Source organism: Bombus vosnesenskii, unplaced genomic scaffold (genome assembly GCF_011952255.1).
Source record: "Bombus vosnesenskii isolate JDL3184/JDL3185 unplaced genomic scaffold, Bvos_JDL3184-5_v1.1 scf7180000013297, whole genome shotgun sequence".
Classification (NCBI taxonomy): Eukaryota; Metazoa; Arthropoda; class Insecta; order Hymenoptera; family Apidae; genus Bombus; species Bombus vosnesenskii.
The window spans coordinates 1,022,787-1,039,121 of NW_022882947.1; the positions used below are offsets into that span (position 1 = coordinate 1,022,787).

The following is a 16,335-nucleotide window of genomic DNA, read 5'->3' on the forward strand; positions in this document are numbered from 1 at the left end:
TTGAACGGCAGCCGGTATAAGTCTTGCATGGCTATTAATTTAAGTGATTAATGTGTTTCGGAGGCAAATATTTTTCTCATTGATCGACGTTAACGTTATTATACCGTTGAAAGGAGCTATCATCGGTTCAAATACTATCAATCTACCGGCGTTTTCCTATGTAAACAGGTTTAGCAAACAGCAAAACCGACGAATAGTAATGATACTCGAAGTTCGGTTGCCGTTTGCTCTTTCACGCTTCGAAACCGTGAACAAACAGCACATACGAATACAGAGAAAGTCATAGAATTGTACGCAAATCGTCGTTTCATATTCCGGTTGCATAGATTACACAGTATTTTATTTTTAGCTTAAATCGACGACACGGTTCGGTGGAATGGTTAGTTCCGTATTTATCACGAACTTGCACCGCGCGATACACGATACGTTTCTAGTTTGGTATCATCCATCTTATTTATCAAGCATCGAAGCACGCAATATCGATCGCGCGTGATCGATTATGGGCGGAAATCCGAGAGTACAACAGACGGTTCCGAATAAATTATCCTGCAAGTGTTACTACTGCCAAAATGACGAAGCTGTTCGTCTTTCGCAATAACGGGAAATATAACGCCGTTGTTAATGATAAATCGTGCAATCTCTAGAATTTATTGCGACTCGGGTTACGAGAAGGAAATATTTACTTGGGTAATATTAGGCTGTTTTATAATAAATAATAATTGTTCGGAAGTTTGAGTGGCCGTCCGTTTATGGCACGGGCAGGCACATTCCCTTCTTTGGGAAAATCCGAATTACATGTCCTCCCCGAGCTGTAAACCTAATGACTCCAAGGTCAGGTAAAAACCCTCGGGAAAAGTCCAGCCGGAAGGGCACGATGGACACGGGAAACCCAACGGCTGGTAGGGAGAATCAGCAGCGTAGGAGGATAGTTCATCGACGGACATCGTACCGTGCGGATGAAATACTTCACTGCCAACGAGATCTTACCACCGCTGTGTTCATAACATCGCACTTTACGTTTATACAAGTGGAAATACAGTGCTCCATTACTCTAACACTCGATCTATTAAACCTCCTCCACCTTGAACGTTAATTCATTCGAGGTACGCGATATCGACCGATCGGTTTGATCTGACCGGTTGCTCTTTAGTCGAGAATTCGCAACAATGATAAATATCGAGGAGACGAGGAAATTCCTCTTTCTAATTGCGTCGTTTTTTCTAGTTGCAGTTTTTATTAACCGGAAAATCGCCGATGATCCTAAACGCATTAGAAAGAATTACAGAACCGTTTTTGTTCCTCTTAAACATCGTCGTGAATTAGGAAGCACGCGACGAAGAAACCTGGAATCGGCCCGTAGGAAGAAAGAGCATTGTCATCGTCGATAAGCTTCTCTTCTCACTGCCTCGTTTTCGATGCTTTCTTAGCCGGATATTTTTATTTGCGATTACGCTTCGAGCGAGATAACCAACGATTTACTTCGTTCGAACTGTCAACTACAATTTCATGGATACTTTGGGAACGCGCAGTCACGCAATAAATCATCCCCCGCGGTGGAAATTTATACGAGGAGATTTCAGTGAGGATTAAGGGTTGCTCCAATTCCTCAACCTTGTTTCCATAGCTATGCGAGTATCGTTTCCTATTCCGTACTGTTACGTATTCATCAAACGGGATGGCTTTTGTACATTATCTCGAATCGTGCGATACGCATTAACCCTGGAAACCCGAGAATTCTACTTTACGATGCTTCTTGTATTAGGCGAATATAAAATGTCTCTATAAATAAAATTCTAACTACACGTACATTAAAGATGTAAACGTATCCGCACATTTGCTTATTTTTAGCTTAGCGAGTCTTTCTGCAGGCCCTTTAATCTTTAAATTATGAATAAGACAGTAATTATATTCAGATGGTTGAAAAAAGAGAGAAAGAGAGAGAGAGAGAGATAGAGAGATAATTTTAGCAAGATTCTGAATATGAATCGTGCTTTTTGAAAAAGAACTTTAATTTTCTGCTGGCACTGCAGCCTCATTAAGTATCCAAGTATTCTCTGATAATTACGCACGGCTGATTCCGATGTTGGTCGATTCTTTAAAATTTGGAATAAAAGTTACGGCGCCATGGATAATATTAATTTTTAGTGCGGATAGCGGAAAAAATATATTTCTATTTATAGCTACTTCGCCAATTGGTTATTTCGCGAACTGCAGCTTTTTCGTTATAAACACATTGATAACGCGTATATCCAGAGCTGAAATAACGTTTCTTTAATTATAAAATTGATGGAACATAAACGTGGTATTTTTAAGATTTAAAAGCGTCACTGTTAATTATACATTTCATGAAAATATTCAGCGATTATACGTTATTCGTCTCTTAAAATCGAATTTATGGTTCTAACGAACAGGAGTCTCGAAATATCCATGCTCATTTATTATTTGCATTTCGCGATTATTTATCGAAGAATATTTCAGAATCTTATATCTATTTAGGTTATCGTTTGCGTCGGATTATTCATTTATTCAATCGCTCTTCCATTTCTACCGATCCTGCGGCTCATTTCTAGGCATTTCATATAATTGAGAAATCTCATCGGTATATTTGAAATTGCTAATTAGTCGTATTAAATTAATGTCGGTCTCGCTGCCCAATTAATTGTTTCCAATTTCCTGCGAAAAAGTGACATGAAATTCGAATTTACACGCGTACACGATTCCATTTGTTCATGAATTTACATGTTGACGTGACTGTTCTGTGAACACGCATCGCTACATTTTCCCTATATCTGCGAGAAATTCCGATTCGCTTTCCGTATGAACGATCTTTGAATAGCACAACGATATTTTTCGCATTAACATTAATTATAATAGTATATTTTACAGGATTTGTATTCTTGCCAAGGAACGCGTGCGACGAATATTGAAAAAATTTTCCTAACAAAAACACGACGGATACTTTTGTGAAAAAGCAACGAATGAGCATAGAATCGCAAACGTTTCAATCGTTTTCGTTCTCATAGATAAAAAATTTCCGCAACTCGCGACGTTTATCTTGCAGATTTGAAGAGAGAGAGAGAGAGAGAGAGGGAGGAGAGCACTATGCACGTCCCAAAGCAGGCGCATAAATAGAAAGGAATACTGGGTAAAAATAAAATGAAAGCGGGACGGTCCACGTCGTCGTAGCTACATAAATAAATGCATTTTTAGTTCAGTATTTGTTTTGTACGTTTTTTCTCGGCATTAATATTTGCAAAGTTATATCTAAAAATTGTAAAACAAGAAATGACGTAACGCGAAGCGAAGTTAAAAATACGTAACTGAAACTCTTACATTATATATTACATTTCTGAAAGAAAATTCCGTTTCTTTTCCTTTCGTATGAAACGATATTCGCTTATAAATATCGGAAAACACACGCTTAATATGCCTCGTTCGAATAGTCGCACGAACGCCATAGCATCGTAAAGAGTCGTGGTAGAATTCAGTTTGCGAACCGTTCCATTCAGAGATACGAATTGGATAAATGGTACCGAACGTAGGAGATGTCTATATAAATCAACAGAAATTTCTTTCGTTTCTACGTGAAACGATATATATTCGGTTACAAATATTGAAAGCAGCCATACGAGATATCTTGTTTGAAGGGACGAAATAAAAATTAATTCACGCGACGTAAAATGTTTAATAGTATCAAATGTAGAACGTTACGTTCTAAAAGCAACAAAGTTTCGTCTTTTTTTTGATAAGTTTACTACGCGAGAATTAAATTGCTTTGTAAAGCTCGGAATTTTGAAGAAGTAGAACGCTCGTATGCACTGTACGATGCTCTTTTTCGTAAAGATACAATGTCAATGTTTTCTGAAGTTTACGTCGCTCGATGTTCGTGTGACGGAGCAAGAGGGAAGTGCACGTGACTTGGTTAATACGAAAATGAAAGTTGTTAGTGATACGTAGTACGATAGAAGCTATAGTCTCTTCGAACGTTCGCCACGTCGGTGATACGATGACGCAAGCAATTATTTTTGTAGGACGTTGCACTCGTGGGCGACGCACAGATTCTGTCTTATTTTAATTTCGTCTACCGTTCGATCTCAATTCAGTTCACGATTACGCGAACGCTTAACAAGTAGCGTGCGTGTAAACAGAAACGCGTGCGACACGCTGTTGCTATACCGTTGTTTTGTTCTAACTGGAAATGCGAATCAACCCTTTTAAAAGAAACTCGTTCGCGGCACAATTAAATCAGAGAAGTTGAGATAGAGTGCGAAAAATATGATTTTTCGCTTGGAAATCGCCACGTTTGAACGGTCATCTTACTAAAAAGGAAGTCAAAAAATGGAATATTTCAAAAAATGTTCACAGTTCCTAATCTTTTATCTTTCCGTGTTATAGCAATCGTTGTTGATATTATTTCGCAATAGTTGGATTAGCTTGGCGTAGAGCGCATTCGAATTCTCCAATAATTAAACTTGCCCTTAAACTGCAAGAGCTCGTCTTACGCGAAATCGATTATCGAGTACCCATCACGGCTTCGTCAGACAATATCTTCATCAAATGTTCCATGGATGTAAGTAATTGCTTACAAACACTTACGAAGAGACGCGATCAATTAAATTAGTGAAGCAAAGGGAACTCGATACGCATTCGTTTTAATTAGCATGTTGTTCATTAACGTTTGCACATTTCGATTTTCATATTACTTCTAACAACGACAGAGGCAATTTTACGAACGAAACGATTTAATTCCACGATAATTTCCACCTATTTTTCGTCGCGGTTTAATTTTAAAATGCACGATACACGCAGACACGAACTTCCTCGTAAACAGAAATGTAATATGGTAATTCCGGCACGCGTTACATTCCATCGTGAGCTTTAGAAATTAATATTTCTTGCTCTACTTAATTCTAAAATGCAGTTACTAAATTCTCCCCTTTGTGTTACGATGAAACAACAACCAGCGGTGCTTCGTTGTTATTTTTACTTTGGTGCAATTAATTAACGTTGAGATTGCGTTTAGCGTTAATTGCATATTTCGAACGACGATTCGTATTGTCGCGATATAATGCTCGTAAATGAAATATAGCGGGATAGGAATGGCGGAATAGAAGTGGTACAAAAATTCGCGTTCGAAAGAGTTAAGGTACTTGTGTATATGTACAGCTGTGTAAATCAAGAGAAAGCGAGAGGGAAAGATAACGCAACAACAGGTAAACGATCGAAACGCGTCGAAGCATGGTCGAAAATGTCGAAATCCAGGTCGAAGGAAAACAGGTCGAGACGAGATTATCAAGAAACACATCATGCCATAAAAATAATCAAGTCCTTGCGTCATCAGGCGTCGAACGTAATCGATAGTGCTCGAGCTTATAGCCTTTTTGTCTCATCATCGTTGCACCGTCGATGAGAGACGGTGAGACGGAGGGCTTCCTTTTATTTCTGCGATAAAGATGGCACACGCAACTCCCGCCCAACCCCTTTCGCAGCTGGTGTGTCAGAAATAGCGAAGATCGCTTTGTCGTCTTTTTCCTGATGGCGGAAATTCTCGCACGTGCGACATGCACAAGCATTCCAAGGTTGTTGCGTCTCACAGGGGGGAGAGCCGACGTTGTTATGGATTTTAATAGGGAGCGTGAACGACACGCTCAGGGGTAGGTAAATATCTCGCTTGTCTCGCTTTCGCTCGCTTCGACTAAAGTGAAAATACGAATTCGTAGGATGCCATTTACTAAGGGCGCTATTGTATTCGAGAGGTACGAATTGGAAATTGGTGGTGAGTTTGTTGGTGGATTGCTGAAGCGATTCAATGGAACCACGATGGCTTCGAGGCAGCGCGAAATTCATTTCTTTTATGATAGGTTGTCGCCAGCAGACGCAATATTACCGTATTACAGTTACAGTCACAGACGATATTCGCCAAGTATTATACATGACGTGGCGTGAAAAGATTTAGGCTTCCTTTCGAAACCTCAAGTTACACCTACTTTGATTAATTTCTTCTGTAGAAATATACATCTGTGTGTATAATCGACAAATTCGTTAACTGACGCTGCTAGCGAAAACGATGTACAAACGATGTTGTTTTAAGCAGAAGCGAACGTAATTACAAACTAATCGAAATATCCCTCTACGTAAAGATGTATCAATTTTCTTTGGAAATTTCTAACGTAGAAAATGAGTACGTAAAGAATCCAAAAAATCGATTTTTTTTTTAGAGATAAAGCCATTCTGCAAGCACGTCTTTAGTTTCATGACCCTGATCGCGATAAAGGCACGATTGACAGTGGCACGTATTGTTCGATTAATGACAACCAAACCATGCCGTGCCATCGACTTGGCACACTTCCGATTTTATTGTCCCTACGACAATCGCGTTTCTCTATAAATTTCTGAATATCGGAATTGGCATTGTTCCGGTACCTGGTAGTTGCTACTTTGTACTACTCGCCGCATGGCGTTACTATATTTTCGATGTTTCATCAGCTCTCGCGTTATACCGAATTCTTCAAAATTATCTTCGTAGTGTCATTTCTAATGTCATTTTGTGAAACTAGAAGGACACCCATTATCGGTGTAAATCTCCTTTCAGAATAAGAACGTGAAGATTCCGTACAACACACATCGTTCAAAACACATCGTTCCGATGCACTTGAGGAAATTAGCTGCTACTATCAATAATTAATTATGCGGGTCGTGTTCGTAAGATCGTACACAGTAAACTAACTACAGGTAAGCCGTAATCATCTTTGATGTGGAAATTTAATTTTATTGTCATTAGATTAGTACACGCCACGGACGAATTTGGACGAAACAAGCAAACTAATGGCCACCTTGTTCGATGTCGTAGCGGCTTCGATAAATCGGTTACAAGACGAAAATCGTATCTTGATTTTCAATGTGGATATTTTCGAGCCGTTGCATCAGGGTCAAGCAGAGAATAATTATCGGTGATGACCGTGACTTCTTTCGACCAAAGATTCGAGGATCGAATTTTACGAAAATGATGGCGAAGGGGATAGAAATTTTTATTGCCTGAAAAGAATATTGGTTTTCATATTTTTTTACATTCTCCTTACAAACGAATCGTATTCGATCAATTATTTAATCGAATTATTCAATCGTTATGAAAACAAATTATTTCGTAAGTTCGAACAAATGACTAAAGAATATTGCGGATGAATATGAAGTGATCACTTAAATTTTCTAGAGGAGAAGTGTAGTAAAACGAGTTCTGTGGAAAAATGTTCATTCGATAATTTTAATCAGGCGGAATAATCGTATTTACGTATTAACAACTCGATAAAACAGCGATTAATGGTCGTTGCATAATCGCTGTTCACGTTTTCATTACACGTGTTATCGAAAACCTCTGTGCCGCTGTGTGAGTCGCGTTAACTAGCTATGTTAACTAGCGCATTGAAACAACATTAAAATAAAAAGCTCTAACGAACGAAGAAGAAAATTATGTTCAAAGATCGTTGAAAAATAATTTCAGTTGGATATCAATCTCGTGCGACAGAATATTGAAAACGATCTCCATTTCTAATCTCGGATTACACGATAAAGAACGACGCCACATTTAAATTCGGATACGATTAGTTTAGTTCTTTTCTTACGGTAAAAGAATTTATTAGAAAACTTTGGAAAACAATTTTGAAAGAAGGAAACCCGGTTTTAAAGAAAATTTATGGTTCTCCGTAAAAGTCTTTGCGAAAACGGCTTCACCAGGGAATTTGGAAGGCGAACCAGTAGCGTTATACGTACAAGTTTCGAAGCCAAAGAGTAGAAAAGTGAATCGCTTTGGGATACGTTTCATAACATAAACTTTGACGCCACGGAGGATTTCCTTTTGACCTGGCAAACATTCGGGAGGGTACCAATTTAATTATTCACTTAGGAAACTTCTCCGGTTTTTGATTCAGCCTGCCTCGGTCCGTGAAAGCGAGCCGTTCAATATTTACAAGCACATATCACGCACAATGCAGAATCGATCGCCGATAAAGAAATTAATGAAATTTCACTTTGCAAACTACGATAGCCAATTCGCCGTTCTTTCCAGAGTTAAAAGCTTTTTTGTATTTTTCTATTTGTATGAGATCGAATCTTTGTTTACGATACTTACGAGCATCGATCTCGAATTTCTCTATTGCGATGAAATAGAATATGATTTTTGAAAAAACGTTGTACACGAGTAAATTATTGCGTGTAAAATGGAAAAATATTTACCTTTTGTAATGTCTCTTTTTCCAATGTATCTTTTTTCTCCATTCTTTTTTTTTTTTTTTTTTAGTGGATGGACGAAAAGGAACAAAAATTTGCACGTTATTTGGAACTTGTTAAACTGTAAATGTTTCTTCCCGTTTAATTAAAACCACTGGCAACGTTATCTGTTATTCCATTCAACCGGTTCAATTTTTCGCTGAATAAATATTAAATATTGGAAAATGTCATGTAACTGGGAATACAATGGGGAAAGGGCGAACAGAAATCAAATTCCTCTAGATACAGGCAAGTGGGACGAAATAATTCACGGAGGAATCGATAACTTTCTGTATCGGAAGAAACGTGATCTTTGTGCGAGATTTTGTCTCTTAAAAAGCGTCGAATAGAATAATTAATTTACCATGGACGTCCGCGCCGAGCCTCGTAAGGGCTCGACCCTCCGTGCACCAAACTCTGAGCATGCACTTCAGCAGCTCCTCCAAGGCCCTCTTCAAGGACGCGTCCTCTCCAAGCTCCGTGGAACATTCGGAGGCCGCGCAATCGCACACCATCTCGCGTGTTGATGCGTGTCCGGCCACGTGACGCGTTCCAAGTGCTACGCGACTTTCTCGTAGCCTATTCGAACTTCCGGCGTACTCTTCGGTGAACAACGTGTCCACCGGGTTGCCCGGCGATCGAAAAATCACCGCGCTATCGTCTATTCGCCTCCTCGTTCCCTATCACTCTCGAATGCTTCAACGATACGGTTTCGATCATGGATTGTGACACGACGAAGAAGCGGAGGACTTCCGGTGTACACCGTACACCGTCTTTTCCACGCGGTCGCCGTCCTTTCTTTTTCTACCGTAAAATGTCGCGTTAAGTCCACGCCTCGATTTGTCCACGAACGAGATACGAAAGCAGGATGCACACGCGTCGCGGAACGCGTCAGACGCAGAGGAAAGCTCTGTTCTTCCGAAGAGGATGCCTTCGGCCAGCTCGTGGAATGCGACTCGCCGCCCTGACCCACTGACTGCCAGCCAAAAGCTTCTTCCACGCCACCCTCCCTGCCTTCCTCTCTCTCTCTTTCTTCCTCTCTCCTTCGCGCCTCACTCCACTTCGGTTTAACTTCGGCGGGAATATTCAGACGGCCGCGAATCAAGCTTCCACGTATAGAATCAACTCCTCCCTCTCCCTCTTTCTTTCTCTTCCTCTCAGCGCGCTCGAAATTGTATCTCGATGATACCCGATCGATGCTTCCGGTGTGTTCTAGCGAGACGAGGACCGGGGAAAGGGATCTCGATGCGGTTTTCGATTGTTGTCTCGAAATGGAACTATAGAAGAATGGAGGAGTGAGATCGACGAGGGGAGTCGTTCTTTCGACCGACTGGAGGAAGCGTGTAGCAACCACACTTGGATGTTTTCGGAATATCTGGAATAACGCTACTTTACTAGGATAAAATTATTTTTCAAGTTTGTTCGACAACTAATTTTGCTTTCAGGTATACGAGACATTCGCGTATTTTTTTGGTATCGATTTTCTTTGATTTGTGATATCGTCTTTGATGATAACCTACTACCTAATGTGACAGAGTTTCTTCTGTGCAACTCCTTTACTGGTATTTCCTTCGCGAGAATCATCTAAGAGAATATTTAACAACGTCCTATTATGGAAGCGGAGAGTATAACGTCTGGAATATTTGCCATTACTGGCACTTGTAGTACATACCGGCGTGTATACATAATTACTCGTGAAAATCGCTTGCAAGAGCACTCTAAAAACTTCAGAACGAAACAAGCCTAAGGTATGCTTAAATAATGTAATTCTTCGACCTTGCATCGTGTAATCGGACAAAGAAACGAATCGGCAATTATCCGAAAGTCGTTAGTTATTCCAAATATTTGCAGAGTAAACAACGATGCTGACCTACGAATAAACGTTCAGAATGCATTACTAACTTCAAACATGGATATACGTACTGTCAACAATCTGCTGTTTTCATTCATACTCTTGCCAACTAATATATCCTGTATAGTTATATTTCCACGTAATTGTTAGAATATTGCGACAAAGACGCAGTTTAACGCGTTCGCTTTACGCGTATACGACTTTTCTTATGAAACCACTTACGAAGAGAAAGGGACGATGAGAAATAAAGCATCGACACTCTGTATATCAAAATTTACAGCTTGAAATCCTAGTTAACCGTGCAATCGTAACACCGAACAATATTTATCCGTTCTCGAAATACTGCGAATGCCTAAATATAGTACAGCCTGATACGATTTATCCGCAACTCTATAATCGTAAATTATCAAATGAAATTCATTTTCCACTAAGTTTAATAGAGGTCGTTATAATATTCTGACAATGGCTAGAACCAGGGAAGCGGTTGTATTCGAGGATTCGCCTATTCTAATCAAGTAACGACCTATTCGTCACATGTGCCTAGCTGACGCACAAGCATCGTGGAAGCGTCGTAGCAGCCGACGACGCTCGGCGTCCTTCTCTCAAGCTACGCCGTTTCGATTATATTTAGCCAGAGTATTACGCGGTGCTTATTTAAAGAAACGGGAAGAACGATTCCCTCTTTTTTCTCCTCTATCTTCCCTCTCGCTCTCTCTCGGTCGTCTCTTTTCCGCCCTCCATTTTCAGCACATTTTCCACTCTTCCACATCCACGAAAGCCATCTGCTACCGTTCACTTTCTCTCTTCCACCCACGTCCCGGCGTTCGATATGGCAACGATTTCTTTGTCTGATCTCCTTCTGTACCAGGGCATTCTTCAGCGATGCGTTGCCTCATAGCGAAGTAAATTTTAGTTACAGTAACCTCTCCCTCTTTTGCTCGCACTCTATCTCTGTCGTCAATGGAATTTCTACATTTCGACGTATACATTTTGTACGCTTTGGATAGATCTAAGCGACGTCTACTTTGCCGTGTTAATTCAAATAGGCCTATTTGATTCTACGTCAGGAGGTGTTTCCGAGAAAAATGGCTTTTAGTATTTAACATCCAGGCATCGACTTCGCATACGTCCGAAATATACACCGTTACATCCTCCAGTCTCGATGGAAATACGGCTTTCTTATTCAATAGACAAATTATTTTTGTGCTACCCGGCTACAATGACTCGATTTTAAGCGAAATTTGGCGAATACGCTCTTTTCATTTAAGAGTACTTGCTAGTTTCATACGAGTTTACTGCTAATCTAATTTTTATTCTAATATCAGATCGATGGATCTAATGGGACAATTTTATTTATAAAATTTTCAGTATCGATCTTTTTAGAAATTGTAAAATGCTAAAATGTCAATTATTTCGATGTTACACGAAGCTTGCTTCGGTGTCCATTTTCACCATCTGTTTCCCATCAGACGTTCGATCTCATTTCCATTAACTTGCGTAAAAATTTTAATTTCAACTGCCTGCATGCTTGGTCTCTGTCAAGTGTCTAGATTTAAATATAACGTTCGAAGATGTAATTTAAATTGCTTTCCAACAGAAATAATACACTCGAATACAAATTTGCCGTGTTATGTCAAGAGGGTGCATCTGCAACTTTTGCTTAAACCGAGACATTGCTGCCAGGTAAGACGAAAATAGTTTATCTGTAGGTACATTAAGTAAGAAGGCTGTGTCTGCATTGAAACTGAAGATTATCATTGACATCGAACGTGCGTATGTGAAATCGATGTCTGCTCGTTAAATACTAAAACCAAAGGTCATTTTTCTCAAAACCAATCTTTCCACGCCGGTATCGGTTACTCGTTGCAAACTAGGAAAATAGGAATACTTGAAATTTCAATTGCATTCCTTCCAATCGCAAAAATTACCCTATATCCGTACCTGACGCTTCTATATTAGTTCCCCCTTCGAACATCCCACTTTACCTTCGTCTCTCTTCGTATTTCGCATACTTATACATAGTTTACCTTATGAATTTCGAAAGTATGCAGCAATTGTTTTTGCCGTGCGTTACATACTTAATTCTTTATAGGTCTGTCACATTGTCTAAATTCCCTGTATCATACCAAAATAGTTGAAGGAAACTCTTCCGTACGAAAGAATGTTTCTTCGTGGATGAAAGAGATAATTTACTTGTAACACTTTAAATATATATTACATGCATTGTGTCATAGAACGATGCAAACACGAGCACAAAGTTCACCGTAAATCTACCTCCGGTATATTCGTGTACCCATGCATCGTCTCCAGTCTCCTATTACGCGAAAAATTTCGATTTATTCGTGTGACGTATCGTGTATAATTTCTCTTTTCTGTCATAACTATCTCGAGGAGCGTGTCTACACTCGGCATATAACGTATGTATAACATGTAACATCTTTGGAGGATGGTAAATGATCCTCGGAATGTCCACGGCCGAGGGCATAAATTTAGTGACAGCGTTAAGGTGTTGTGCATTGTAAGATGAATTTGGCAAATATTTACGCAAACATAACGTTAGATCTATCATAGGTGTCGCGGGGAATTTTGAACTCGCCAACGATTATTCGCTCGTTTCATTAGAAACTTCGTGTCTCTTTATCGATATTCCATACAAACCATAGGTTACCAATGACGAGCGGTGGCAAATATTTTCCTATCAAAATGTAACAGCCATCGTTTTAATCGTCGTTGAGGAACAAGCACAATTCCGAGTAAAGAGCAATCAGTTTTGTGTAAACTACTCTCGAGACCAATTGCGAACGTCACCGTTAAATATAGTGCGTTAAGTGGAATTTATTTAAAACGATGATTCTTATTTTGGAGTAATCGACATATCGCTGAACCAGCATCAGATTTATTTTAAAAACCAAGTCTTTAGCGCTTTTAACGCTCGTCAGGATTAAAATTGATTATGGAAAGGCTGCTCGTCGTTCGTAAGTAGCTTCGACGAGTAGTTATAAACGGCTGTCAAAACTAATCTCCATATTATTATCTTTCTGACAATTTATTTCCTCTCCGTATTGTATTCCTACCGTTGAAATATTTGGATCGCAGGTAAAATAACAGAACCTAAAGTTTGATATTTACTTTTATAATCTATGTATATGTATATATATCGTTGAAATTACACTGCAGATCTCTATAAACAAGCAGCAACGAGCAAGCTGCGTTATAAATCGATCGATTTTAGCCTTGATTAAAACCTTCATTTTAAATATTCCTGTATATTTAGAAGAATAACCTTTATGTTGAAATTTATCCACATAGTCCGAGGAGTCAGATTCCGTGCAAATCGAGGGCATTCTATTCAGCAGATTGATTACAGATTGATATTAATAAATACAGGAAATTTATAGACACGAAGACACCACATGATGTAACTTAACTTCATTGTGACCGAGTAAACATTTGCCAATAATTCCCATGCATTTGCTACTATGTGCTGCAAAGTACGAAACCAGAAGCAGGGAATTTCTTCGCAACACTTAATAAAAGAAGTTCGGCTATTCCGTTGAAGGCGAAATAATAAGAAAACGCAGTCCAACAACTCACCGAAACACTTGGTCTGTATCCTTTTATACATTTCCCCGCTTATCTTTCGGTGTACTATCCTCTGCGTCGTCGCCTGGTACTTTTTCCTAAAGTTTCTTTCGCTCTCCGTCGATTCCTGAGAGCCCCTTCTCTCTTTAGCGACACTTTCCGCAACTTCGTCGTCGCCGTCTCTGCTGTCTGGCCTTTTCCACACGTGACTCTCCTCGAGATCGCCGATGTAAATCCATTCGCTGCTCGTGTACGGTTCCACGTACGTGTCTTCGTCCTCCCGACCTGATATTAGACGCAAGAACAACAACTTTTAGACAGAAAACTGCGGACACAATAAATTTCGAACGAGAACATCGTCCTTTCTTTTTTACCAGAGATGATACTTTCCTCGATGGATATGGAATAGAATTACTCTTTCTGGCAAATATTCGAGGGACGAAGGGGAAAAAGGACGATAAGATCGTCGTAAAACAACTTCTTCCAGAAGATCTAACTCGAATATTTCAAGTGTAACGATAAAGAAATTATGAATTCAATTATGTTGTTCATAATACGAAGCTTATACTTTTATTAAGCGTTGGAGAATCTAATTTTTCTTGTCGTTATCTTTAATACTGTATTTAGAATAGCCTGGAATTTTCTATAATCGTATGAAATTTAACAATCGCGCAGCTACGTGCGACTATCCTTCGTAATTTTAAATTCAATTTTGTTAATCTCCTGTTTTTGAATTCTACCTTATAAAATGTACTATATTCCATTATTACGTAATGGTAAAATTAGGCGAATAAAACAGACCTATTAAGAAAATGAACACTTTATTCCTTCGGATCTTGGTGAAATTTATTGGATCTTGACAAACAGCGGAACAACTAATCACCTTCAAGGAAGATATACGGTACGAGAGAATCGGGGCGAACTTTTTTAATTAATGAGCGCTGTGTTCGCTAAATTTTTGTTTTAAATCGCGTTTCATTACGTAACTTTTTACAAGCGCGTTACCTGTCTGCTTTTATTATGCTCGTTTCGCAAATACTCGCTACGTCCATTTACCCGTATAACGCGTTCCCCAGTAGATGTGGGAGCAGTTAATAGAGTTCTCACATCGGAACTTTTTCACACGCTTTTTTACGACACCGTCAAGGGAATATCTTAATAAAACATACGTAAATACGTAATAATCAGAGTCAACGTAGCAATTTTTGCCGATTGTTACAATCTAAATATGGATGTTTATGTATTTATGGGAAATTTAGTTGTACGAAAATGTAAACTGCTCGTTATCACATTTGGTTTTACAATTTAAAAAACTTTTTCGTCTTATTCGAATCAAAGATATTTTTACAAATAGAAATAATCGAAATGTAACAACCAACCAGAGTACAAGTCGTAAAATCTTTCTCAGAGGTGGTAAGTTTTGAAATCGTTGACTCGCCTTCGACTTCTTTCCCATTACTCTCATAGCGCGATATATTGGCGAAACCCTAAACTTCATACAATCCTAGATCCAGGCTATCTTTTCTTAGAATCTACCCCTTTATCTCCTACACCACCAATGCTTTACGATACTTCGAGAGTATACTCCAAAAGATAAGCCAGATACGCACAGGATGCTCTAGAAGCCACGACAAAACAAAGAAAAAGAGGATTGCTTGTGCAAGATAAATATTACGAAGTATCATTTACGAGAAAATTCATTCCTCTTATAAATTTTAACACACAAAGATAGGTGTTCAAGCTAGCCTAGATATCTCGCAAACGAAACACCGTGCAATTGCTATGTAAAGTATCTTTTGGTAGACCACATGTCGGCATGAATGGAAAGTTCGTTCCATTTTTACGGCTAAACCAAAGGATGCGTTTTCTCCTTTACGTGCGTCCTTTTGGATCACAATGTGACCATTCCTTTCGACGTCCTTCCGCCATTCGTGTCAGGCCAATAAATATCAAGTACTTGTTACGTAAAAATGCTTGTTTTGCGCTCTACAGTCGATCGTTAACTAATCGATAATGGTCGGTTAGTCGGAGAAGAGCTAGATCCATCTCGTTACGAAAAATGAAACGAACTTTCTGTTCACCGAATAATTTAGAAGCGATTCAAGACGGACAGGTTACGCGACTCATGCTGTACGATAGACATTCTTTGCAATCGTCAATTCTGTACATCGTACTAACCGGTAAGTATCTCCAAACTGACGTCGGTGCTCCTCGCGTGAAGCCTTTTTCTGCCAGCGGCGGTATCGTCGATAGATCCTCTGCTTCCTCGTCTCGAGGCCACCCTTTCCTCCGATTTCGCCCGGACGTCCGATCTACCAGCGCTGCTGCGACGGTGCCTTCTGTCTCCTCGATCCTCCGATCGATACCTTTTGTCGAACTTCTTGTACAGCCGATGGCCGGGTACGTGCTTCGGCGTGGAGGACCTGTGTCCTTCCGGGGAGTCCGCGAAACCTGCCGGCGGTCGAACGATCTCTTCCGAGACCTCGAGGTGGAGCAACACGACGGCACGCACGATAGAGAAAAGAGGTAGATAGACCGACAGATAGAGAGACAGATCGATTCGAGATTGTGTTTTTTTTTTTTTGATAGTTTGCTGGAGGTTAATTTTTAATCGAACTAAGTCGAATTTAAGCTAAAGC

The 16,335-nt window shown here is 39.6% G+C and overlaps 1 protein-coding gene across 3 annotated transcripts in view; it reads right to left on the reverse strand.

Moving 5' to 3' along the window:
- The window catches only part of LOC117233615, a 58,004-nt gene that overhangs the window by 7,850 nt on the left and 33,819 nt on the right, over nucleotides 1-16,335 (reverse strand). For all 3 annotated transcript variants that reach the window (XM_033494092.1, XM_033494091.1, XM_033494090.1), the window contains 2 exons: nucleotides 15,875-16,178; nucleotides 13,709-13,981 (listed from right to left, as the gene is read on the reverse strand). In XM_033494092.1, coding sequence (XP_033349983.1) covers nucleotides 13,709-13,981; nucleotides 15,875-16,178 — 577 coding nt within the window. The remainder of the gene's footprint in view (nucleotides 1-13,708; nucleotides 13,982-15,874; nucleotides 16,179-16,335) is intronic.